Consider the following 24,684-nt stretch of genomic DNA (forward strand, 5'->3'; position numbering starts at 1 on the left):
ACATGACAATTATTCTCGCAATAAAAAAGACCCTGACTTCTTTGCCCCGGCGATGATCCAAAGGTTTGCCTCATCAACGATGGTGTTGAGTAGAATTGGCGGAGGCGTGCTCTTATGCCGGAACACTCTTGCGTTTCTCTCATTCCAAATGACCCACGACACAAGCATGGTGATCGAGGCTTTCGCTTTCGGTTGGTGGTGCCCACGGCACCGTGCTCGCCCACCATGTCTTGACTGAGTCGAAGGAGCTCCACGCCGACGTGTCCATGTCATGTATGAGAAATTTCTGAATAACCAAATTCCAAAGCCTCAACGTGAAGCGGCATCTAAAGAATAGATGTGTTCCACATTATTGCACTCCCCTGCACAGGGGGCAGGGGCCACAATTTGGCCAACCCCGCTTAGCCAGTCTGTCACGGTCCAAATTCTATCTTGCAGCGCGAGCCAAGTAAAGAACTTGACCTTCGGTGGGGCCCAAGGCTTCCAAACCATTTGGTCCATGGGGAGAGGACCAAACCCAAAAATTGTGCCCTGTAAGCAGAGGCCATAGAGTAATGCCCGTAGTCCGAGTGTTTCCATACTATGTCGTCCTCGACAAGCTCATCAAGATGCACCTCAAGCAGAAGCATCCAAAGAGTGAAGAATTATGTTACATGTTCAGTGAAAACAATCGCAGGTGGCCTGATTTTGAGGATCCACACGTTTTCCTTGAGGGTCTCCCGTACCTTCCAATGTTTCCGCGATGAAGACTCATAGATGAGAGGAGCAATGTCCTTGGGCTTGCGCCCAAGAAGCCAAGGGGATTCCCAGAAGGGTGTCTTCACCCCATTCCCGACCTTAATTGTGGTGCTAGCATAGAAGAAGTTGAGATCTTCCTCATCACACGGGTTACCTCTCCCAACCAACAATTTTGTTGCCTCCTTCCATTCATACCAAGGCCACCACAGTCTCAAAAGCCTGCGCGAACTTATTGGTGTTGAGGACCCCAAGCCCACCATAAGCAAGCAGTTGACTGACAATGTCCCAATTGACCTTGCATTTTGCCCCAGTTATCTTATCTGACCTAGACCACGGGAAGGCCCTCTCAAGCTTGTCGATGTTTTGAAGGATGGTGGGCTATATGACAAGCGGCGTGATGAAGTAGGTCACTTGGGAAGCGAGCACCGACTTGACAAGAGCCGCGCGCCCAATGGTGATGATGTTCTGGCCCTCATATGTTGTCAATCTGCTTGCCAGCTTGTCCACAAGGAATTGCAAGTCAACGAGCTTTAGCTTCCACACAGAGAGTGGTAGGCCCAAATATCGCAGCGGGAAGGAGGCCCTAACAGTCGGCAGCCCTTGGGTGATTTGCCCCAAGTCAAGGTTACTGCACCGAATCAGAACCATCGAACTCTTATGGAAATTGGTGCACAGACCGGTGACATCCCCAAAGCCTCTCAGAATAGTCGCAAGGTTGTCCACATCACTTTTAATCAGAGCGTCCGCATAGAGGGAGGTACGCACCATGACACCTCTCCCTCGAAGCTTATGAAGCAACCCCTTTTTTGAGTCAATTACACCACTGGTGTCACAACTTGGTGCAAAAAGTCAGTTTAGTGCTAAAACTTGCGGCATACATTGAACTGATGCCGTAACTTGGTTTTGACATTCTATACGAACAGTGTTGAGTAGGCATGCCAACATGGCATAGGGCCCATTGTCAGCGGCCAGATGGCAAAGTGGACGTGTGGCCTGCTATTTAGCAAAAATAAAAAACTTGAACTTTTTCCCATGAAAAATACTATGCCACGGCCGCAAGGGGCCGCTTGTCAGCCTCCCACAAATAAATTAAAAATTGGTACGCGCGAGGACTCGAACAGCTGACTTGTGTATAGCAGCAGCGCAAGGTTAACCACCTGATCCTCAGGAATTTTATGTTTTTTAGGGGTATATATTCTTTGACTATTAAGCGAGCTTCAGTCCCTGCATCCCATTTTGAGCTTTTTTCAGAAATTTATAGCATATATGTAAAATATAATAGTTGTTATAAATATAATATATATATATAATAAATTACATTATAAAATAATCACATATGGATTTAGCATTTATCCATATAATAAATTATGAATTACAAAGCTGTTCATGTAATAATTTGCATATTGAATAAGAACATATATTCAATAAATTCTTATATAAGTTTAAAATTGTTCACATTTTTAACAAAATATGAATGTAATATACAAATGTACTCATGCTTTAAGTAAGTGTTTAAGTTTTTATACTCCCTCCGTCCCATAACGTAAGATGTTTTTTGACTCTAGTGTAGTGTCAAAAAACGTCTTACATTATGGGACAGAAGGAGTATATTTTAGTAAATGCTTATATAAATTTAAAAATGTTCACAGTTTAAAAATGATATTCATGTAGTGTATAAAAGTGTTCTTACTTTAATAAAGTTTTTTATTTTACTATATATTTTCATAAATTCTTAAATATGTTTTAAAATATTCACAGTTTTAACAAAATATTCATGTAGTATGTAAAGTGTTCATGCTTTAAAAAACATATATTCATATAATGTAAAAAGAGTTGGCTGGGCTTAGAAGCAGCGACATGTAGTCATCATGTGAGAGTGGCCACCACACCACCCAGCAGCGTTACTTTTTTTTGTCTCAAAAAAAAGCAGCGTTACTTTTTTTAGGAATTTATAAAATATATATTTGATTTCAATAAATGCTATATAAATTTAGGGTGTTCATGATTTTAATAAAAGATATGTAGTATATAAAAGTGTTCATTGTTATTTTTAAATTTATTTTATTTTAACACAGTTACAATTTACATGTATTTTACTTTTTTTACAAAAAACAGTGTAAAATGGGTCGCTTGGACTTAGTCCTGGCCATGGCAAGCCCGGCCCGGCCCGAAAAAGCCCGACCCGGCCCGACCCGACGCTGCTCTTGGGCCAGGCTTGGGCCTAGATTTTGAGCCTGATGGCCAGGCTGGGCCGGGTCCGGGCCTGTAGTTTTTGCGATTTTCTAAAGGGGGCTGGTGTTGGGGAACGTAGCAGAAATTCAAATTTTTTTACGCATCACCAAGATCAATCTATGGAGTAATCTAGCAACGAGGGAAGGAGAGTGCATCTACATACCCTTGTCGATCGCAAAGCGGAAGCGTTCAAGTGAACGGGGTTGATGGAGTCGTACTCGTCGTGATCCAAATCACCGATGATCCTAGTGCCGAACGGACGGCACCTTCGTGTTCAACACACGTACAGCCCGGTGACGTCTCCTACGCCTTGATCCAGCACGAGGAGAAGGAGAGGTTGGGGAAGACTCCATCCAACAGCAGCACGACGGCGTGGTGGTGGTGGAGGAGCGTGGTACTCCAGCAGGGCTTCGCCAAGCACTACGAGAGACGAGGAGGAAGAGGGGTAGGGCTGCACCAACAGGGAGATTCAATCGTGTCTCTAGCAGCCCAAAACCTCAAGTATATATAGGGGGAGGGGAGGGGCTGCGCCCCCACCTAGGTTTCCACACCTAGGGGTGGCGGCCAGCCCTAGATCCCATCTAGGGGGGCGGCCAAGGGGGGAGAGAGGGGGGCGCACCACTAGGTGGGCCTTAGGCCCATCTGAGCCTAGGGTTTGCCCCCTTCCACTCTCCCTTGCGCCTTGGGCCTTGGTGGGGGGCGCACCAGCCCACCTGGGGCTGGTCCCCTCCCACACTTGGCCCATGCAGCCCTCCGGGGCTGGTGGCCCCACTTGGTGGACCCCCGGACCCCTCCGGTGGTCCCGGTACACTACCGGTGATGCCCGGAACACTTCCGGTGGCCAAAACCATACTTCCTATATATATTAATCTTTACCTCCGGACCATTTCGGAACTCCTCGTGACGTCCGGGATCTCATCCGGGACTCCGAACAACATTCGGTAACCACGTATATCTATTCCCTATAACCCTAGTGTCATCGAACCTTAAGTGTGTAGACCCTACGGGTTCGGGAGTCATGCAGACATGGCCGAGATAACTCTCCGGTCAATAACCAACAGCGGGATCTGGATACCCATGTTGGATCCCACATGCTCCACGATGATCTCATCGGATGAACCACGATGTCAAGGACTTAATCAATCCCGTATACAATTCCCTTTGTCTAGCGGTACGATACTTGCCCGAGATTGATCGTCGGTATCCCGATACCTTGTTCAATCTCGTTACCGGTAAGTCTCTTTACTCGTTCCGTAACACATCATCCCGTGATCAACTCCTTGATCACATTGTGCACATTATGATGATGTCCTACCGAGTGGGCCCAGAGATACCTCTCCGTTTACACGGAGTGACAAATCCCAGTCTCGATTCGTGCCAACCCAACAGACACTTTTGGAGATACCTGTAGTGTACCTTTATAGCCACCCAGTTACGTTGTGACGTTTGGCACACCCAAAGTATTCCTACGGTATCCGGGAGTTGCACAATCTCATGGTCTAAGGAAATGATACTTGACATTAGAAAAGCTTTAGCATACGAACTACACGATCTTTGTGCTAGGCTTAGGATTGGGTCTTGTCCATCACATCATTCTCCTAATGATGTGATCCCGTTATCAACGACATCCAATGTCCATGGTCAGGAAACCGTAACCATCTATTGAACAACGAGCTAGTCAACTAGAGGCTTACTAGGGACATGGTGTTGTCTATGTATCCACACATGTATCTGAGTTTCTTATCAATACAATTCTAGCATGGATAATAAACGATTATCATGAACAAGGAAATATAATAATAATCAGTTTATTATTGCCTCTAGGGCATATTTCCAACAGCTGGCCCAAGGCCTGGCAGGCTTTTATGTGTTTGGGTCGGACTTGGACCCAAAAAGCAAGCCCGATGACCGGGCCAGGCCGGGTCCGGGCCTAGGTTTTTTTGCCTCGGGCTTGGTTAGGCCCGGCCCGAGGTTTGGCCAAGTATACTTGGACTCCAACCCACTTAAGTCAGAATGGTTATATGCGTTTCGTACTGGTTGATCATAAGAAACGACGCGAATCAACCTGTGGTTGAGTTGGTTAGGTGGACAGTGGTATCCCCAACCCACCAGGGTTCAAATCCTGGTGCTCGCATTATTCCTGGATTTATTTCAGGATTTCCGGCGATGCGCTTTCAGTGGGAGAAGACGTTCCCGTCGACGACGAGGCGCCTACGGTGACTTCGTAAATCTCAAGATGATATGCCGGCTCAGTCTCTCGAAGATGCTCATAGGGGTAGGATGTGCGTGTGTGTGTTCATAAAGGTGAGTGCATGCGCGTGTATATGAGCGCTTGTGTCTGTACTGATGCTCAAATAAAAAAATCATAAGAAACGACGTTGGGTGTATTGGTTTGGCATTGGTTAATCACAAGGAACGACCTTAGGTGTATTGGTTTGACCGGGAAGGTGTCAGGTAATGCGATCCATTCCCAGGGCGACAATTTTTTCACAATACTAGCCTTCATCTGTCACAAAAATATTGGTCACTGCCAGGGGTTTTTTCATGAGAAAAAATATGAGGGTTTTTTCGTAAAATAGCAGGCACACGTTGTCCAGTCGCTGACAGTGGGCCTCATGCCATGTTGGCGTGCCTAATCAGCATCGTGTTCGTATAGAAATGTGATTTACACTGTATATGCACGGCAAAGCCAAGCTGTGGCACCAATTCAATGTACGTCGCAAGTATTAGCACTAAACTGACTTTTCTTGCCAAGTTCATAGGGGTGAGTGTATGCGCGTGTATATGAGCGCTTATGTTTGTACTGATGCTTAAAAAAATCATAAGAAACGACGTTGGGTGTATTGGTTTGGCATTGGTTAATCACAAGGAACGACCTTAGGTGTATTGGTTTGACCGGGAAGGTGTCAGGTAATGCGATCCATTCCTAGGGCGACAATTTTTTTCACAATACTAGCCTTCATCTGTCACAAAAATATTGGTCACTGCCAGGGGCTTTTTCATGAGAAAAAATATGAGGTTTTTTTCGCAAAATAGCATGCACACGTTGTCCAGTCGCTGACAGCGGGCCTCATGCCATGTTGGCGTGCCTAATCAGCATCGTGTTCGTATAGAAATGTGATTTACACTGTATATGCATGGCAAAACCAAGTTGTGGCACCAATTCAATGTATGCCGCAAGTTTTAGCACTAAACTGACTTTTCTTGCCAAGTTATGGCACCATTAGTGTAATTGATTCCTCTTTTTGTCGCTATGTCGAGGATATGTTGTAGGGGGTCAATAGCTATGACAAACAAGAGTGGAGAGACAGGGTCCCCTTGCCGTAGCCCCTGGTCGTGCTTGATGGGAGCACGAGGTACCCCATTCAAGAGGATCCTCGAAGATAAAGAACATAGAAGTGCAGCAATCCACTCTCGAAATTTGCTTGGGAAACCTCGTCTCCGAAGGAGGTCAAGCAAATACTCCTATTTGACGGAGTCGGAGGCCTTGCGAATGTCCAACTTGAATAGCAGGGAGGGGTTCTTGCTCTTGTGAAGGCGCCGCGCGAGGTTTCGAACATACATGAAGTTGTCGTGGATGCTCCGAGTTTTGATGAAAGCACTTTGAGCGTTGGAGACAAGGGTGGACATGTGCGGTCCAAGCCTTATGGAAAGCACTTTCGCTATGATCTTGGCGATTCCATGAATGAGACTGATGGGTCTATAGTCGACGATGCTCTCCGCCCCATCCTTCTTGGGAAGCAGCACAACATTCGCAGAGTTGAGCCAGTGAAGATTAGTTGTGTGGAGGGAGTCAAAGCATTGAATCACCCTCATGAGGTCGTGCTTGATAATGCCCCAACACTTCTTGAAGAAGAGGCCGGTGAAGCCATCCGGCCCAGACGCCTTGTCGCTAGACATGCTATTTATTGCCTCGATGACCTCCTCCTCGGAGAAGGGAGAGTCAAGCTCCTGTAGGTCATGCGACTCCAGGTTAAGTTCCTCTCAATTGAAGTCATTTGTGCTCGCACTTCCCCTTTTCATTATATGCGAGAAATGGTTGTGAATTATTTTTTCCTTGGCGTTGTGCTCGATCACCCACCCTTGATCATTCATGATACTGTGAATGTGGTTTTTCCTCCTTCGTGCATTAACCCGGCGATGAAAGAACTTTATGTTGGCATCACCTTCTTTGATGTTTGCAATTCTGGCACATTGCTTCTTGCATGCTTTCTCGAGCACGACTAGGCTTATGACCCTTCTCTTGAGGCTAGCCCGAAGGTCGAGCTCCTCGAGGGAGAGCAGCCTTCCCTCCTGAGCAATGTCGAGGCGTAGGATCACCAAGAGGGCGGCATGGAGATGAACCTTAGCTTTAGAGAAGAGACCCCTACTCCATTGTGAGAGGCGCATCGCCGTTTTCTTTAGCTTGTGGAAAAGGATGATGTGTGGCTCGGTGTGCTCAACGGGCTTGACCCAGGCCTTTTGGACCACCTCACTGAAGCCGGGCATAGAAGTCCAAAAGTTCTCGAATTTGAAAGTCTTAGGCCTCCTAGGACCCTTATCATCGGCGAGCAGGAGCGGGCAATGGTCGGATAGGGACGAAGAAAGTGCATGGAACACGTGGTCGTTGAAGGTGGTGTCCCACCACATTGCAAAAGAAAGAGTCAAGCTTGCTCAGGGTTGGGTTTGCCCTCTCGTTGCTCCAGGTGAACCTCCTGTTCTGGAGGTGGATTTCTTTAAGCTCACAACTATTGAGAGTTGCACGGAACCGGTTGATTTGACTGGTGTTAACATTCCGCTTGTTTTTATCCCTTGCCCAATAAATCTGGTTGAAATCCTCGGAGGCGATCCAAGCGACCCCAACAGGCGGCTTCTGGCTAATGAGCTCGGCAAAGAACACATTTTTAAGCGAAGGGTCAGTCGGGCCATAGACGGTTGTTATCTTAAATCTCACGCCCGAATCTCTGAAACGAACCATGGCTGAGAGGCAATAGGTTGTAAAGGTGATGTTGGACATCTCCAGCAAGAGATCATCCCAGAGAAGGAGCATACCTCCCCTCGTGCCATTTGTCGAGCGTTGCGCAAAGCTGCGTAACCTATGGCCCCCCAAAAACGCAGCTGTGAACTGGTCGATATTGTCAAGCTTCGTCTCCTAGAGACATGCCACATGGCAGGAGGAGGAAGCAATGGTTGCGTTAACTGTGGACCGTCGATCCAAGCAGTTAAGGCCCCTAACATTCTAGCTCAAGAAGTTGATCGGTTGAGCTAACATGATTTAAACATAAGATCCCTGGAGCATATGCATGTATCATGAGCAGAGACAACCACAATAGCACTTGGCATAATGGCAAGAGCAGCAACAGACTGCTTGCACCCGGTTACAGTAGCAGACACCCTGAGATGCAAAAGCAACTCCACATACTTGATACTAGGCATGTAGCCAGCACGCACACAAACTTTTACTTTAGGGATACATGACATCCCAAGACATGCATTTGGTTGTACTAACATTTAAACAAGATCAGTCCCAGTTTGAGCAACAGCTGCTTAGGTTGCAGACTGCTAGAGTTCGGCCTCCTCATCGGCCCTCTGCAGGTCCAGCACAGCACCCCCACCATGCACCAGGAGGGCCTCCTCCACAGCATGCGCATTCGCGTCGTTGAGCTTAAAAAGCCCCCTCATGGTTGTGATCACCTCGGACAACATGTGCTCTTTGAAGCGCTCCGCGAAGGCATCAAGGGCTGCAGCAGTTACGTCCTCACCATCCTTGACGATGCCGAGAGAGCGACAGACCAGAATTTCTGCCGCTGTAGCCACCGGCGCGGCCCTGGGCCGGCTTGCCGCCCGCGTCTTCTGCAGCGAAAGAGCACCGCCAACCCTAGAGATGGTCACACCAGCCATTGTTTTCCCGCGTGTAGCAGGAGCTCAGGGTGGCGTTGGAGCAGGGGTGGGTGTGGGCAGGATGACTTCTTGGCGATCTTCAAATAGGGGTGCAAGGCACTGGAGGCCGACCGCACCGACAGCAGCCCTACGATGCCGCACGGGTGATGGAGTGCGGCGCAGAGTTTTATGGTAAAGCATAACACAAGTATAAATAAATTCATACAATGTGGAAGACGAATCAGAGCTTTGTACACAATCAGGCAGAAATCACATATCTGACCTCAGGCAGAAATCAAATCACAAACTGACCTGGTCACGAAAAAATTTCACTCTGCTGACCCTTTGGTGTGGCGCCCGACAGCCGGGCGCCGCACCCTACTATGCAGCGCCCTTCCCTTAGGCGTCGCACATCCTGCCAGCGTGGCAGCCCTGGTCTAGTTGCAGCCCCACATGCACCCGTGCAACGCCTAAGATCTAGGCGCCACACACCTGTAATGTGCAGCGCCTAGCTCTTGGGCGCTGCACAGTCTGTGTTCCACTTGGGCTGGCCCCACCCTCTCTCCCCTCCCACCCCCACCCCACACACCCCCACCCGACCCAAACCCTTAGACTTGCGGCCCTCCTCTCTTCCCCTCTCCCCCTCTCAAATCCTTCTCAAATCTTGCAAATCCGCCACACACCGTGGATTTCGAAGCCAACCCCTCCCTTAAGGTAATCTCCTCCGATCCCCTCGTTTTCATCCATAGGAATTGTCACATTTGCTCAAATCTTGCTAGTTTGGGGAAACCCTAGATTTTGATAGGATTTGGAAATTTGTGTTGAATGATGTTATATTTCTTTGCTAATTTGGGTTGTTTAGGCTTCCATAGTATGCTAGGGTTAGGGTTATGTGTGTTTGATGTTGGTGTTAGGGTTATGTTGGTGTTAGGGTTGTGGTTATTGTTATGTGGGGGTTAGGGTTATTAATTCATATATATGTTAGGGCATATGTGTGCAAATATTTTTCTTAAGTATTTACTTGATATATGTGTGTTTTTGATTATTGTAGGGATGGGGAGAACATGTGTTTATGTTCATCATGTGGATAAAGAGGCCTTTTTGAAAGGCAATGTTGAGACGGACCCGGATGAGCTTGACATGGTGTTTGAGAGTAGTCCTAGCTATGCGGAGCTTTTGAAACAAGTGAGGAAAGATTTGAATTGGATGGACCCAAGTGACGTTGTTGAGTTCGAGGGAAGGCATAATGTTGGTTTAGGAATGCACATCCGTTGGAAGACAATGCGTGTGAACTCCGAGCAACGTTGGGTTGCATACAAGGAGACGGTTGCGGAATCTCTAGACAAGGCTCTTGAGTTATTTGCCTCCAAGAAGGTTGAGTCTACTTTGAATTTAGACTTGAACCGGAACCCCTCCCCGTTGGTTGCTAGCACTCCCCCACCCATGAACCAAGATCAAATGAGTGAACCTCAATTCACGCAAGAAGATTGGCCAACATTGAGCCCGACTCCAAACAACCAAAATGAAGGTTTTGAAGAGGAGAATGATGAGTACGAGGAGGATGACAACGAAGTTGACCTCCATGACAACAATGTGGGTGATCTCGACCAATATCATGTGCAAGAGACAATGGACCAATCCATCCCTTTTTCCCGTGCATATGCATCGGACTCGGATGACGATGGTCCTGATGAAGAAGTTGATGAGGAGGGGTTCACACCGAAGGAGGCCGAAGCATTCAAGAAGGTATTCGGGCGGGATCACAAGACACCATTGTTCAAGGATCTTAGTCTCGCGGATGAAGCCGTTGTGGATGGTGGAAAATGCATATCTCTTGGAGCTAGGCCAAGTTCTCACCGTGATTTGGAAGACGGCAAGAACGGGATATATCCCGGTTGTGAGTTTCAATCCTTCTTGGAATTGAAGATGTGGCTCGACAACTACTCGGTTACACATTATCGTCCACATAAAGTGGCCAACTCGGACGTGAATGTGCGTTACACGGTCAAATGTGAAGTGCCAACATGTCCATGGATTGTGCGTGCAAGGCCATGGAAAGGAGGTCCCACTTGGCGCATAGTGAGTTGTCTACCAACTCACATGTGCCGGCACAAGAATGCGGATGGCAAGCTTGTGTACCAACAACACAGACAACTCACGTCCGAGTTCATTGCTTACAGGCTGTCCAACCAAATATCCACACTTCCAACAATGAGCATCAAGAGTGTCATTGACCTTGTGAAAGCCATCTTTCATTACAAGGTGAAGTACGGCAAGGCATGGAAGGCGAAGCAAGCCGCATTCAAGATGTTGTATGGCAATTGGGAGGAAGCATACAACCGACTCCCTAGGTTGTTGTTAGCTATGGCCGCCACAAACCCAGGCATGGTTCACGTGGTTGAGCCTCATGGGCACCAAACATTGATTCATAACGGGAGGACCGTCCGAGTATTTGGCCGTGCATTTTGGGCCTTTGAGCAATGCGTGAGGGCTTTTGAGCATTGTCGGCCCGTCATCGCCATTGATGGCACGTTCTTGACCGGACAATACAAGGGCACTTTATTGGTTGCAATAGCAAGTGATGCCAATAACCGGGTGTTGCCTTTGGCTTTCGCTTTGGTTGAGGTGGAGAACAATGATAACTGGGAGTGGTTCTTGCGTCAACTGAGAACAAGGGTATTACCTGCTGAAAGGGAAATTTGTGTCATATCGGATCGCCATCCTGGAATTCTAAATGCGGTGGTGGTTGACATTCCCGGACATACAAAGTTGCATCATCGATGGTGCATGAGGCACTTTTGTGCAAACTTCTATAGGGCATGTGGTATCAAGGAGTTGGCCGATGATCTTCAGGATTGTTGTCTCGCTTTCACCAACAAGTGGTTTTCCACATTGTTCAATGCATTGCTCAGACACAAGAAACTTGACCCCGGCGGTCAGGAGTTTCTGAATAAGAACATTGCCGAAAGGAATATGTGGGCACGTGCTTTCGATGAAGATGGCCGGAGGTACGGTCAAATGACAAGCAATATGGCAGAATGCTTCAATAAGGTGCTCAAGGGTGTACGTGCATTACCCGTGACGGCAATAGTTCAATACACATTTGACAAGTTGAATGAATACTTTTTAAAGCACTCAATGGAGACTGATAAGCAGATTGCTGGTGAGAACAAGGATAAGCACAAGTACAATTTCCCACCAAAGGTCGAAGAATGGTTGGAATTTCAATCACGAAAGGCAGACTCCGAAGAAGCTGTACTATATGACGACAACGAGTGGAAGTATGAGGTGAAAGAGCCCGGAGGAACCACAAACGATGGCCGCCAACACGGAGGCCGGGCTTTCAAGGTCTCCCTAACACGGTGTGATTGCAGCTGCATGAGGCCGTCTTTGCTTCATCTCCCATGCTCGCACTTGTTAAATGCATCCCGGGTTAGGAATGTGGACGTCAATCACCCTCTTACCGTGAGGGAGTCCGAGTTCTCAATCATGACGGTAAAGAATACATGGACTCCACGGTTCCAGCCATACTTGGACCAATCACAATGGCCGGAGTATCATGGAGTTCAACTATGGCCGGACCCGGAATTGAAGATCGTTAGACGGGGAAGACGTAAGACAAAGCGTCTTAGAGGTGACATGGACGGATGGGGCCGTGGTGGTGGTGGAGAATACGGCACCGGCCAATTCCAAGAGCCTCGTGAGCAATCCCGTTGTGGGGGCTGCAGTAATGGGGGACACAACACAAGAACTTGTCCCAAACCAAGAAAGAGATCAAAGAAAAATGGTGCAAGCACAAGCCAAACAAATGATAGCCAACCAAGTGAACCAAGGGGTAGCCAACCAAGTCAAACAAGTGGTGGAGTGCCAAACCACTCAAATCAAACAAGCCAACGAGGAACTAGGCAACAAAGAGGGAGTCATCTTGGTCTTAGAAGAGGCCGTGGTGGTGGTCTTGGCCGTGGTGATGGTCTTGGCCGTGGTGGTGGTAGAGGCCGTGGTGATGGTCTTGGCCGTGGTGAAGGTCTTGGCCGTGGTGATGGTCTTGGCCGTGGTGGTGGTAGAGGTCGTGGTGATGGTCTTGGTCGTGGTGAAGGTCTTGGCCGTGGTGATGGTCTTGGCCGTGGTGGTGGTAGAGGCCGTGGTGATGGTCTTGGCCGTGGTGAAGGTCTTGGCCGTGGTGATGGTCTTGGCCGTGGTGGTGGTAGAGGTCGTGGTGATGGTCTTGGTCGTGGTGAAGGTCTTGGCCGTGGTGATGGTCTTGGTCGTGCTGGTGGTAGAGGTCGTGGTGATGGTGTTGGTCGTGGTGAAGGTCTTGGCCGTGGTGGTGGTAGAGGTCGTGGTGGTGGTCTTGGTCGTGCTGCTGGTAGAGTCCGTGGTGGTGGTGGTGGTATAGGCCGTGGTGGTGGCGGTAGAGGCCGCGGTGGTGGTGTAGGCCGTGGTGATGGTGGAGGCAGTGGTGATCTTGGCCTTGGCGGCGGCCGTAGTGGAGGAATGTTCTCTTGGCTCAATGGACCATTGCCGTATGTGACTTACTATGATCTTGTTCTTTTGGCTCAATGCTTGTGTTGTCATTTTGTATTGTGTGACTAACTATTATATTGCCATTTTCATAGGTATGGAAACAATGAAGGGGTGGAGGACACGGAGGGGGAAGGTGAGATCCCTTGGTGGTGGGAGGAGGGAGAAGAATAAGAAACTACATGGACCGTGATTTGGACAAGTATATGTGCTATGTGTGTATGACTATGTGAGGGGACTAATATTTCTGTGTATGACTATGTGAGATCCCTATGTGTGTATGACTATGTGATTTGGACAAGTATATGTGCTATGTGTGTATGACTATGTGATTTAGACTACTATTTCTATGTTTTGGACGCCTGCATTTAATTTGGATATGATTATGTGGCATCTTTATGAATCAAAAAACAAAAAAACCAGCAGTTATTTGAAAATAGCAGTTAGTGCAGCGCCCAAGGCCAAGGCGCCACACTACACAGTGCAGCGCCTCGGCCTTCGGCGCTGCACACCTGGACATGGCAGTCCAGAGAGCAACAGAATCATTCCAGAGAGCACCAGGAGCGTTCCAGTTGGTTTTGCACCCCAAAAATTGCTAAGTTAGTGTGCAGCGCCCAAAGGAAAGGCGCCACACTATACAGTGCAGCGCCTCGGTCTTCGGCGCTGCACACCTGGACATGGCAATCCAGAGAGCAACAGAATCATTCCAGAGAGCACCAGGAGCGTTCCAGTTGGTTTTGCACCCCAAAAATTGCTAAGTCAGTGTGCAGCGCCCAAGGGAAAGGCGCCACACTATACAGTGCAGCGCCTAATCCACGGGCGCTGCACTGTATAGTGTGTTAGGCGCTGCACTGTATAGTGTGGCGTCCTTCCCTTGGGCGCTGCACACTGACTTAGCAATTTTTGGGGTGCAAAACCAACTGGAACGCTCCTGGTGCTCTCTGGACTGGAATGTCCAGGTGTGCAGCGCCTAAAGGAGAGGCGCTGCACTGTGTAGTGTGGCGCCTTTCCCTTAGGCGCTGCACCCCTGGACATTTATTAGGCTGCACCAACTCCCTCCCACCCATCCCCACCCCACACTCCCCACCCTCCACACAAACCCGAAGCTCAGTGCCTCCTCTCTGCCCTCCTCTCTCCCCCTCTCAAATCCTTCTCAGATCCGGAGTATTTGACCGTGGATTTCGAAGCCAACCCCTCCCTTAAGGTAATCTCCTCCGATCCCCTTGTTTTCATCCATAGGAATTGTCACATTTGCTCAAATCTTGCTAGTTTGGGGGAAACCCTAGTTTTTGATAGGATTTGGAAATTTGTGTTTCTTTGCTAATTTGGTATGGTTAGGTTTTCATAGTATGCTAGGGTTAGGATTATGTTGGTGTTAGGGTTGTGGTTATTGTTAAGTGGGGGTTAGGGTTGACCAATAATTCTCGATTTTGTAGGCATGGCTTCATCCGGTTCCATGACGAGGCCACCGTGTGCTAACCAAGAAGACATGCCGAACAAGTGGGAGGACGCATCTTTGGACAAGGTGAAGGAGAAAGATGTCAACATCCCGCCTTGTTGGTGTGGAGATGTTTGCAGGGTGAAGGTGTCCACCGACCGAAAGAAAGCATGGACGGAAGGGCGGAGATATTTTGTATGCCCGAACTATGCTTATGATCGTGCACTTCCAACTAACGCCTATGACCAACCACCGGTAAGCTCGAGAAGTAAAATGTTACTCTCAAATGTGTGTCAACACTAACAACAAATTTTTATGCAGTCACCGCCTCCTCTATGCAAGTACTTCACGTGGATAGATCTTGAAGTGCCAGAAGATGTGAAAAAGGACCAATACGCAGATTGTCTTAGGCGGCAACGACGGTTCGAAGAATCGTTTCGAAGAGGCTTGGAGGAAGAGCGTCGTCAGAATGAGAGGATGGAGCGGAAGAAACGAGAGGAGGAGAGGGCACGCCAAGCGAAACTTGCTCGTGAGGAGGAGAGGGCAAGAAAGCTTGCAAAGGCTCGCGAGGCGCAAGAGGAGGACTCGGCACGTGACAAGAAGGGGAAATGGCCTCGCTCTACTCAGTAGGAACTTCGCTTCGGTGCACTCGTCGTCAACTATTTTCTAATGAATGTGTCATGAAGTTGTGAGGGCATGTGAGATGTTGGTGAACTATCTTCTAGGGCAAGCTGCCATTTGTCATTTGTAATGAATGTGTCGTGAACCATGTCGTAGTAATGTTTGAATTGTCTTAAGTTATGAACTCGTTGGCTTAAAATTTATGTTTGTTCAAATTGTTGTGATGCTGCAGTCATTGTAAGTATTGTGGATGTGATGCAAGCCAACTGTGGCTCTCTGGATGTGAGATGTTGGAAGTAGTGCAGCGCCTAAGGACAGGGCGCTGCACTATACAGTGCAGCGCCCAATTGTTGGGCGCCACACAGTACAGTGCAGCGCCTATATGTTGGGCGCTGCAGTGCTGCTATAAGCAAAACTGCAGAAACAGATGCCATTTTGGCCTCCTGTAGCAGCACTCACATAATAAAAATACTTAAACTGCACTAGTAAGAGTTCACCAACATATAACATAATAAAAATACTGTAAACTGTAGAAACTAATAACTTGAACATCATATCATTTAAGACAATTCAACATTACTTCAGGTTCGCAAACACAAATACCACACTAGTAAGAGTTCACCAACATATAACATAATCTCACAAGTTCGTCAACCTAATTAAACGGCTACAATTAACATGAACAAGCACTAATGCCTTCCGCACGTGTTCCTCGTGGCACGCCTGCAGGCAAGCTTCTTCTTCTTAGGAGCACGAGGATCCTCTTCGTGCACTTCCGCCTCCGCCTCCGCCTCCGCCTCCGCCTCCGCCTCCTCCTCCGCCTCATCATCCAAGCTAGCCATCCGCGAGGTCCCTACGACCACCTTTGGGTTGCCTCTGTTGTCATAGTCGTTGGGCGTGTACCGGCGTCTGGGCTGCCTAGGCTTGAACACATATGCGGACCGAGCTTGAGCGTCCGCCAAAGTCATGTCATCATCAAGCTCATCGCCCTATCACACAACGAAACAATATGGTGAAGGCCGATGTCGTAATCAAGTGAGAATCACATCTAAAGGATTAGTCATACCTCTTGGGTGATGCCACCCTCATCATCCATATAAGCATATGAGGAACTCACATCGTCCCCCTCATGGTGAGGTGCGGGGTCTGATGGTGTACCAGACCTAGAGGCAGATGGTTCATCATATTCAGGATCACGGCAACCGAGAAGGTTCGATAACCGCCTTAACTTCTTGGCCTGACGCTGTAACACGAACAAGTGTGTAAGATATCAAACTTCGCAACATAGACTAGCTCTCATAGTGAATGCGATATGTACCTTGAGGAATGCTCGTAGTGAACCATCATCATTGCCAGTTCCAACCGGTGTCTTCTCCAGAATAGACTGGCTCTCATCAGCTGCTTTCTTGATCTCGGTGCGCTGCGGATGAGAAAAAATGAATGCGTTAGCCATTCAAACATGTGTAATACGGTCAACAGGAAAGTAAAGAGGGGAACACTTTACCACATAGTTAATCACCGGAACAGCAGGGACTCAACCTATCCAACCTGCGTGGTATAAAACCAAACATTAGCACAATCAAAAGGAGTTCCGATGATTAGACAATACGCACACATGCTCTCTTACCTATGAAGTGCTTTATCTGTGTCCACCCAATCCGGCGGGTGAGGCTGGAAAAGACCAAACTGACGATACACGCGATGCGGCAAATGAAACTCAATCGCCCAGTTGCATATCAGTGGGCACCGCATAAGCCAGAGATCCTTATCCCGCAAGCACATCGGGTTGAGGCGGAAGTCCGCGGTGTACCCCAAGCTCTCACCCGCGCCATATGGCTGCCATTCCACCTATGAAACAGGGCAACAATGCAAATTTGATAACTATTTTTCAAGCAAGCATGAGAAAGGACTAAAGTAATGACCTCCTTACCTGCTCAGGCGTAATCGTGTCCAACTCGGCAATGTACTTTTGGTACATGAGATTGACATCGTTCGTCATCTCGGAAACGATATCCCACTTGTAAGCCCACGTGGGGCGCCGTAATTCGTCATGTTCATCTGCATACCAAGGATCAAACCTGACGCTCTTCGGGCATCCAACAGGCAGACGCTCCCAGCTCCATACAGAAAGTAGAAGCAGATTACCACCAATGCCTGCACTAGGTGTGATCCTGCAACACGCATCATCCAGCTACATATGAAAGAAAAACAATGTTAACTTGACAGCAAGCTTGCATTGCTAATGAATAAATGAGTTGATCACAAAACAGACCAACTACCTGTCGGTACAAGTAGGCAAGAGTCGCTGAACCCCAGCTCCATTTGCTATCGAAGACGGTCAACGCCTTCAGCCACATCCATGGAGCGTTCTTGCCAGTGGAGTCAGGAAACAAAGTCCTCGACACAATGTACCACATATACACACGAGCATGTGTCTGGATCACATCATCAGTTGCATCCGGAGGGCACGTCGCAAAGTTATTTTGAATCCACGTGAAAGCAGCTCCGGCTGCCTTCCTTTCCCTCTTCTTCTTCTCTTCTCCCTCCTCTACATCATCCTCAGCCTCGGTAGGAGCCATAACGATAAGAGCAATCATCTGCTCGCGCCACCCATCAGAATCGGTGCTCATACATAGAGGCCTCCCGTCGATAGCAAGACTGGTGATCAACGAGACATCCTCGAGCGTCACGGTCATCTCCCCGGTCCGAAGATGGAAACTATGGGTCTCTGGCCTCCACCGATCAACAAGAGCGGACACCAGTGGAGCGTTCAGATTCGGCGTGGACCGGCTGACCAACAGAATCCACGGGAGTAGTCCTGCCTGCTTGATGTACAGTGTGTACCGCTCATCGTAAGGCATGGCAGGACCAGAGACCCCGTGATACCGAATCTTCAGAGGTTCAAGCTTCTGCAAAAAACAAGTAATGACAAATCTTAGGGCATGTAAATTTCAACTAAAGGCAAATTTGCAAAATATTTAGATTACTCATTATTACCTTATCCTTCTCGCGCATCATGTAGGCCCGGTGTTGCACGTCGTAGACATCGTCCAGAAGCCAAACCATCCTTACAATTTCAAACAATAAACATATAAAAGTTCATCTTCACCTCAAATAAACTAAACAAAAATAGGCATCTCATATATATCTAAAAAAACTAAACAATCTAGGGTTTCAACAACAAGAATCATATATTGTGAACTAATAAATAACACTGCGGTACTACCAATATGAATACACATCCTAAATCGAGCAAACCAAACAAATCAAGGGTTCCATCAAATCATGGACAAATCTCTAGAATGGCAACAAATTTACGGAGCAAAAGAAAGAGAAGGGAAGAGTTTACCTAGTAGGATGGATTGGGGATCGAATCCACGGATCAAATCTTCAGATCTGAGAGGGATGTGGGGGGATTAGATGGGGGCGCCGCCGCCGCCGCTGCTCTTGTACAGAGAGCGGAGAGATGAAGAACTGCCTGGTCGGGCTGGGGCGGCCGCGCTTAAGTCACTGTGCAGCGCCCAAGGCCTAGGCGTTGCACGTCAAAGTGTGGCGCCTAGCTCTTAGGCGCTGCACAGGTGCGTGTGGGGCCGCAACTGGACCAGGGCTGCCATGCTGGCAGGATGTGCGACACCTAAGGGGAAGGCGCTGCACAGTAGGGTGCGGCGCCCAGATGTCGGGTGCCACACCAAAGGGTCAGCAGAGTGAAATTTTTTCCTGAACAGGTCAGTTTGTGATTTGATTTCTGCCTCAGGTCAAATCTGTGATTTCTGCCCACAATCATGCATTTGACCCCAAAAGTGACTGCAGCCCTAGCACCGGCACCGACACACAATGACGCAACAGCAGATCTGGTAGGTGGACACGCTGATCGCTTGCTACAAGATTCCTCTAAGAACAGCACCGTTTCTTACAGAACAACGTAAATTCATGCGCCTTGAAGAATTTGTAGTGAAATACTTCCTCCACTTCAAATTATAAGATGTTTTGGATATTTTAATATAGACCACTCCCTCCGTTCCTAAATATAAGTCTTTATAGAGATTTCACTATGACTCTATAATGGAATCTCTACAAAGACTTATATTTAGGAACGGAGGGAGTACATACCTGAGTGAACAAACACAGTAAAACACGTTTATATACATCTAATTCTGAAAAAATTAGAACATCTTATTATAATTCGAAGCGGAGGGAGTATCGACGAAGTAAAAAAAGTCCTTCGGGTTAGGACTTAGAGCACAAAGCAACGAAATTTCTATAGTCTCTACACACTGTTGAGTCTTGAGTGACCGATGGTAGAAAAAAATGTTGGCAATCCATATTTTAAATATGCATTTGAAAACAAATCAAATTACTTTGTGTACCCATGTGAAGTTAAAAGCAAACAGACAGGTAATATTATTACCCAATCAATGGCCAGCAGGTACGTTACGTACGTACCTCGATTGCTCTAGCTTTTAGGTGAGAAGTCATCCTCAGCTAGCTTTCTTCCAGGCTTGAACAATGGAGACACATCAAGCCTGCACCAAACATATTGCTTTTTTCATTTATTTGATAACATCAACCGCAATTCTGCCAGAACAAAGACATGCATTGACCCCTGTTAGATCCTGTGATTTGTGTGCATGCAAAACTACTTGTTTTGTATACAAAGGTATATATTACATACAGGCCGTGAGATCAAACCACATCAATAGCAAACACTCATGCACGATGAACCAATGACGCGGCGCAAAATACGGAAAAGAGCTAGGTCAAAAGTTATAATTCTCTGGGCACTCAAAGTATATCAATAGAGACACGTCATATCATACACGACTATACACAAAGAGAGTGACCTTAACATGTGGCATTCCGGTGAAAAATCTTAGTCAACAGATTCATAATTTTTCTTATCCTAAACAGGGTGGGTGGTAAACACACATATTTACGCTTACTATCGTTGGCAAATCAATGTCCTTAACTTCTGTGTAAAGCTCAAGTAATCCTGGTCCATTTTGACAGTGTTGTCAAGCAACAAAATTAAGAGTGTTAAGCCAAGTCAGAGCTTGTGACCTAATTTGGGATCAAACCTTGTTTCTCTTGCAATAATTGTATACAATCATTTCACCATCTAAGCACCTAAGCTTTACCTGCATATATATACGACACCTCTTATAGTTGCACCTTACAACCTGCATCAAATAAACTAGATTGAACCAACACAGGAGGCAATAATTCTTTGGGGTTCAAGGTGCACACATGGCTTTAAAGCCCTTCTCCAAATCTCTCCTTGCCTTCTACCGCTTACTTCGCCGAAGGTTAGGGAATCCGCTAGGCCAGTATCATCACCTGCAAAGCTCGAGCGGCATATCTACCTGTCCTAAGATCATCCAGACATGCTTGAGAGTGCCACAAGATGATGAACACCTCCGGAACAAAACTCTAGTCCTAGATGTTGAAGGAGGTCTCCTGAGGTCTACATCTACCTTCCCTTATTTCATGCTTATTGCAATAGAGGCAGGTAGTTTCCTAAGAGGTTTCATCCTACTATGCCTCTACCCTTTGCTATGTTGCCTGACACAAGAAGTAGAAACAAAGATCATGGTCATGGTGTGCTTCGTGGGGTTAAGGGAGGAGAAGGTGGTTAGGGTTGCACAGGCCACTTTGCCCAAGTATTTCCTAGAGGATGTGGGGAGGGAAGGACTTGAGGTGGTGAGAGGGGTAAAGAGGGTGGCAGGGGTTTGTAGGTTGATCCCTAGGGTTATGGCAGAAGCATTTCTTAAGGAGTATACAGGATTTGAAGTGGTTGTGGGAAGGGAGGTGAAGATGATAAGAGGGCGTTATGTTGGTTTATTGGGAAATGAGAGTGAAGCAAGGCTAGGGCAGGCAAAGTTCGACCAAAACGAGATGATAGGGTTTGGAAGCAGCTCAAGCTATTTTGACTATGATCATCACCAGCTTTTCTCTCGGTGCAAGGTTAGATTCTATGAATGGATATTATTTTTATCTTTTTGAAATACACTGCAATGCTGCATCATGTATTTTACCCCTCTCCTTTTTTGTTCTTCCGTGTCATACTTTTCTGCTGCAACTTTTGAGCCAATTAGTCCATTCAAGTATTAATTGATTATATTAGTTGAACACTATGGGTGTTCTTTGAAACGATCATAATTAAGGTGAACTAGTATCACTTCTAATCTAAAATGTGTTTCATTGTTGTTATTTGCCGTTAAGTTATGTATGTTGTACATCGTACTGAACATATGTGTGTTACTCTTTACAAGTTTTAGTTTTTCCGAAATCAGTCATAAATACATGAGATCTCTAAATACATATACCCAGCATATGCACACATAGTATACATGCAAGTCTGCAACTATATGTAACTGAAAGCCTGAAACTAGCAAGGCTAGCTTGCCTCATGGATGATATATAAAAATCAAGCACCTAAGAATAATATGAGCCAAAGGTTAGTCGTTCACATCGAACAGGCTCAAAATCACGTACCATGCAGCTAAGCATGACTATCACAGATGTTAGACATATGTATCCACGCAGTTCTTGTCTTATTTAACTCCATATAGCTGTGCAGTTCTTGTCTCATTTAACTCGATGTAGCTAGCCTCCTGGCATCTTTGGAACATCTTACTCACACAAGTTAGGTAGACATTTGAATCCCACTAGTGGTAGTTGAAAGCCCCATGAAAAGGTACAGAGGTATGATGTGTTGAGATGGAGAATTTGTGCTTGGAAATGTTAAATATAATTAAAAATATACTATAAGAATACTATGTATGTCTTGTTAACAATAGCTTTGCAATTAGCTAAGCTCATGTCAAGGTTGAAAAAAGAACTTACTATCTTTGGGATCTGATACTACACCGCTGCTTAATCCCTTAGTGGATCGGCTCTATTACATAAGCAGATTCCTAAATTTTGCCCCATATCATGGGATAAGTAAGCAGTTTTTTTTAGTTGTATCGAAAGTGGAGAGATAGCTGAGTGGAGTAAAGCGGCGGATTGCTAATCCGCTGTACAATTTTTTTTGTACCGAGGGTTCGAATCCCTCTCTTTCCGCTCCCTTGGACCATTTGGGATCAAAAAACTTTCTTCTTGGTTCGTCCTATCTATAAGAGGAGAGGATATGAAAAATGTAACCACTCTTTCGTTTTTTTAGCTCACTGGCCATCCGCTGGCAGATTCCGGCTTGCTCATCACAAGACAATGTATGCAAGGCTTAATGCACTTATCTCTCACAAGCTTGAGACCAGGAAGAGAAAGACAGGAATGAGGCCACGCAGATTTATTTGATAAATTACTTTACCTTAGTTTACCCTAACTTGATTAGGTCAAAATGATCACCTTGTGCAAGTTATTTAGAAATGGCTTCCTCACTAGTGAAAATTGAAAAACTAGTTACTTGATACTTGTTGTTTGGAAGAAGATAACTCTGTGTTCACTTTCGGTACAATTAATTCTAACGAGCTATACATGAGATATGCAAAAAAACAAAACAAAAAAGATTGTGCAGGAAGAAAACTTCTATGAAAATTTAGGGGCAGTATTAGAATATTCCAGAATGAAAGGATTAGTCTTATGTATGGTCCCTTGGTAAAGAGACACATAGCTCGTAAAACAGTAAATCGTGACTACTCATAATCTACAAAAAGAAGTTAGAAATCACAAAAGATTACCTTCTGTTGTTTGCAAGTTTGCTTATAGAATTCTGGACTCTACAGGCTCAGGTAAAAATTATAGTAGTTCACAGAGTTCATTTTACAATTTACCTTCTACATTGAGAAAGTTTCTTCAGCTTTGTCGATTTGTACTTTGGTGTACTTCAGTTTGCAAACTGTTGTTTACAGGGTGAATAGGTAAAGCGTACAAGCCATTGGGTAGTGAAATCTAATATAGTTTTGCTTCTCATTTGCAGGAAGTACACTTGGTGACACGAGAAGATAAGAGAAAATGGTCACCCTTGACAAGGGACCAGTACCCAAGACCCTTGATCTTCCATGATGGCAGGCTAGCCTTTAGGCCTACCCCTCAGGCCACCCTAGCCATGTTCATGTGGCTCCCACTTTCCCTCCCTCTCACCGTGCTCCGAACACTAATCTTTGTGAAACTACCATATTCTATCTCCGTCGCAATCGGGGCTGTAATAGGAGTAACGACCCGGGTCATCAACTCACCAGTCCACAGTGGTCAAGTGGGCTGCGATGAACCACATGCCCAGCCCAGCCCACAGGGCCACCTTTACGTGTGCAACCACCGCACACTTCTCGACCCGGTGTACATCTCGGCAATGCTGAACAAGCAGGTGTCAACCGTCACATACAGTGTCAGCCGTGTAAGTGAGCTCCTATCACCAATCGGGACTGTCCGGCTGACCCGAAACAGAGATGAGGACCGGAGGAGGATGGAGCAGTCACTGAGGCAGGGGGACCTGGTGGTCTGCCCTGAGGGGACCACATGCCGGGAGCCCTACCTGCTCCGCTTCAGCCCTCTGTTTGTCGAGCTCGTTGATGAGGTCTACCCAGTGGCACTGGTGAACTGGTCCGGCATGTTCCACGGCACCTCCACCGGCAATTTCAAGTATCTAGACCACTTCTACTACTTCATGAACCCACGCCCAGCGTATGATGTTCAGTTCATGGACAAGATGCCAACAAGGATGGTGATCCAAGGGAAGAGATGCGAGAGCAAAGAGGTGGCCAATCTGGTGCAAGGTGAGATTGGTAGGACTCTTGGGTTTCGATCCACCACACTCACCCGTAAGGACAAGTACTTGAGGCTGGCAGGAAATGAAGGGTTTGCTGATACAAAGTAGTGAAGTCTATATTGTGAACATAAGACGTTGCTGGCTCTTGCTCGCAACATAACATATGTTCGTAATACAGTACAACATTTAAGATCTTATAGATTGCTTTTAAGGTGTGCACAATGTGCAGAACTTCACTTAATACCATTCTGTGCTATTGGAGTGGTATGACTAACTTTGTTGGACCATTGAGAAAACTTGTGAATGTACCAAAATAAGAAGGATATGTTAATGTTAGCATGCTCGTTATGTATTAGTCAGTTCCTCCACTTGATAAATGCAGATCTTTTATGCATGCCCAGAATTATAATATGATTAAGTGATGAGAGCATTTTAAATAGCCTAGAAGAGTAGTGCCAAACACAGAGAACAAAAAATGGGACTTCAAATTCAGAATGTTGCTAGAGCAACCATACTTACTGAACAATGCATCGCCGCGGTATCCATGCGACCACCAGCCATTTGAGAA

General features: G+C 46.7%; 1 protein-coding gene and 1 non-coding gene across 2 annotated transcripts; both read left to right on the forward strand.

Moving 5' to 3' along the window:
• The first annotated feature begins 20,571 nt into the window (after nt 1-20,571).
• Nucleotides 20,572-24,455, forward strand: LOC123060709 (probable glycerol-3-phosphate acyltransferase 3). Its single transcript, XM_044483527.1, has 2 exons — nt 20,572-21,370; nt 23,328-24,455. The coding sequence occupies exons 1-2, from the start codon at nt 20,654-20,656 to the stop codon at nt 24,222-24,224; spliced, it is 1,614 nt and encodes a 537-aa protein (XP_044339462.1). The 5' UTR covers nt 20,572-20,653; the 3' UTR covers nt 24,225-24,455.
• Nucleotides 22,383-22,471, forward strand: TRNAS-GCU (transfer RNA serine (anticodon GCU)). The gene has a single exon. It is a non-coding gene; the product is annotated as a tRNA-Ser (tRNA).
• Nucleotides 24,456-24,684: the final 229 nt, after the last annotated feature.

This window comes from Triticum aestivum, chromosome 3A (assembly GCF_018294505.1).
Source record: "Triticum aestivum cultivar Chinese Spring chromosome 3A, IWGSC CS RefSeq v2.1, whole genome shotgun sequence".
Lineage (NCBI taxonomy): Eukaryota > Viridiplantae > Streptophyta > Magnoliopsida > Poales > Poaceae > Triticum > Triticum aestivum.

Excerpts from the sequence above, each read along its gene's own strand:
- LOC123060709 (XM_044483527.1), top strand. The coding sequence starts at position 20,654 with ATGGCTTTAAAGCCCTTCTCCAAATCTCTCCTTGCCTTCTACCGCTTA. Across the intron at positions 21,371-23,327 it reads AGCTTTTCTCTCGGTGCAAG|GAAGTACACTTGGTGACACG; the intron begins GTTAGATTCTAT and ends TCTCATTTGCAG.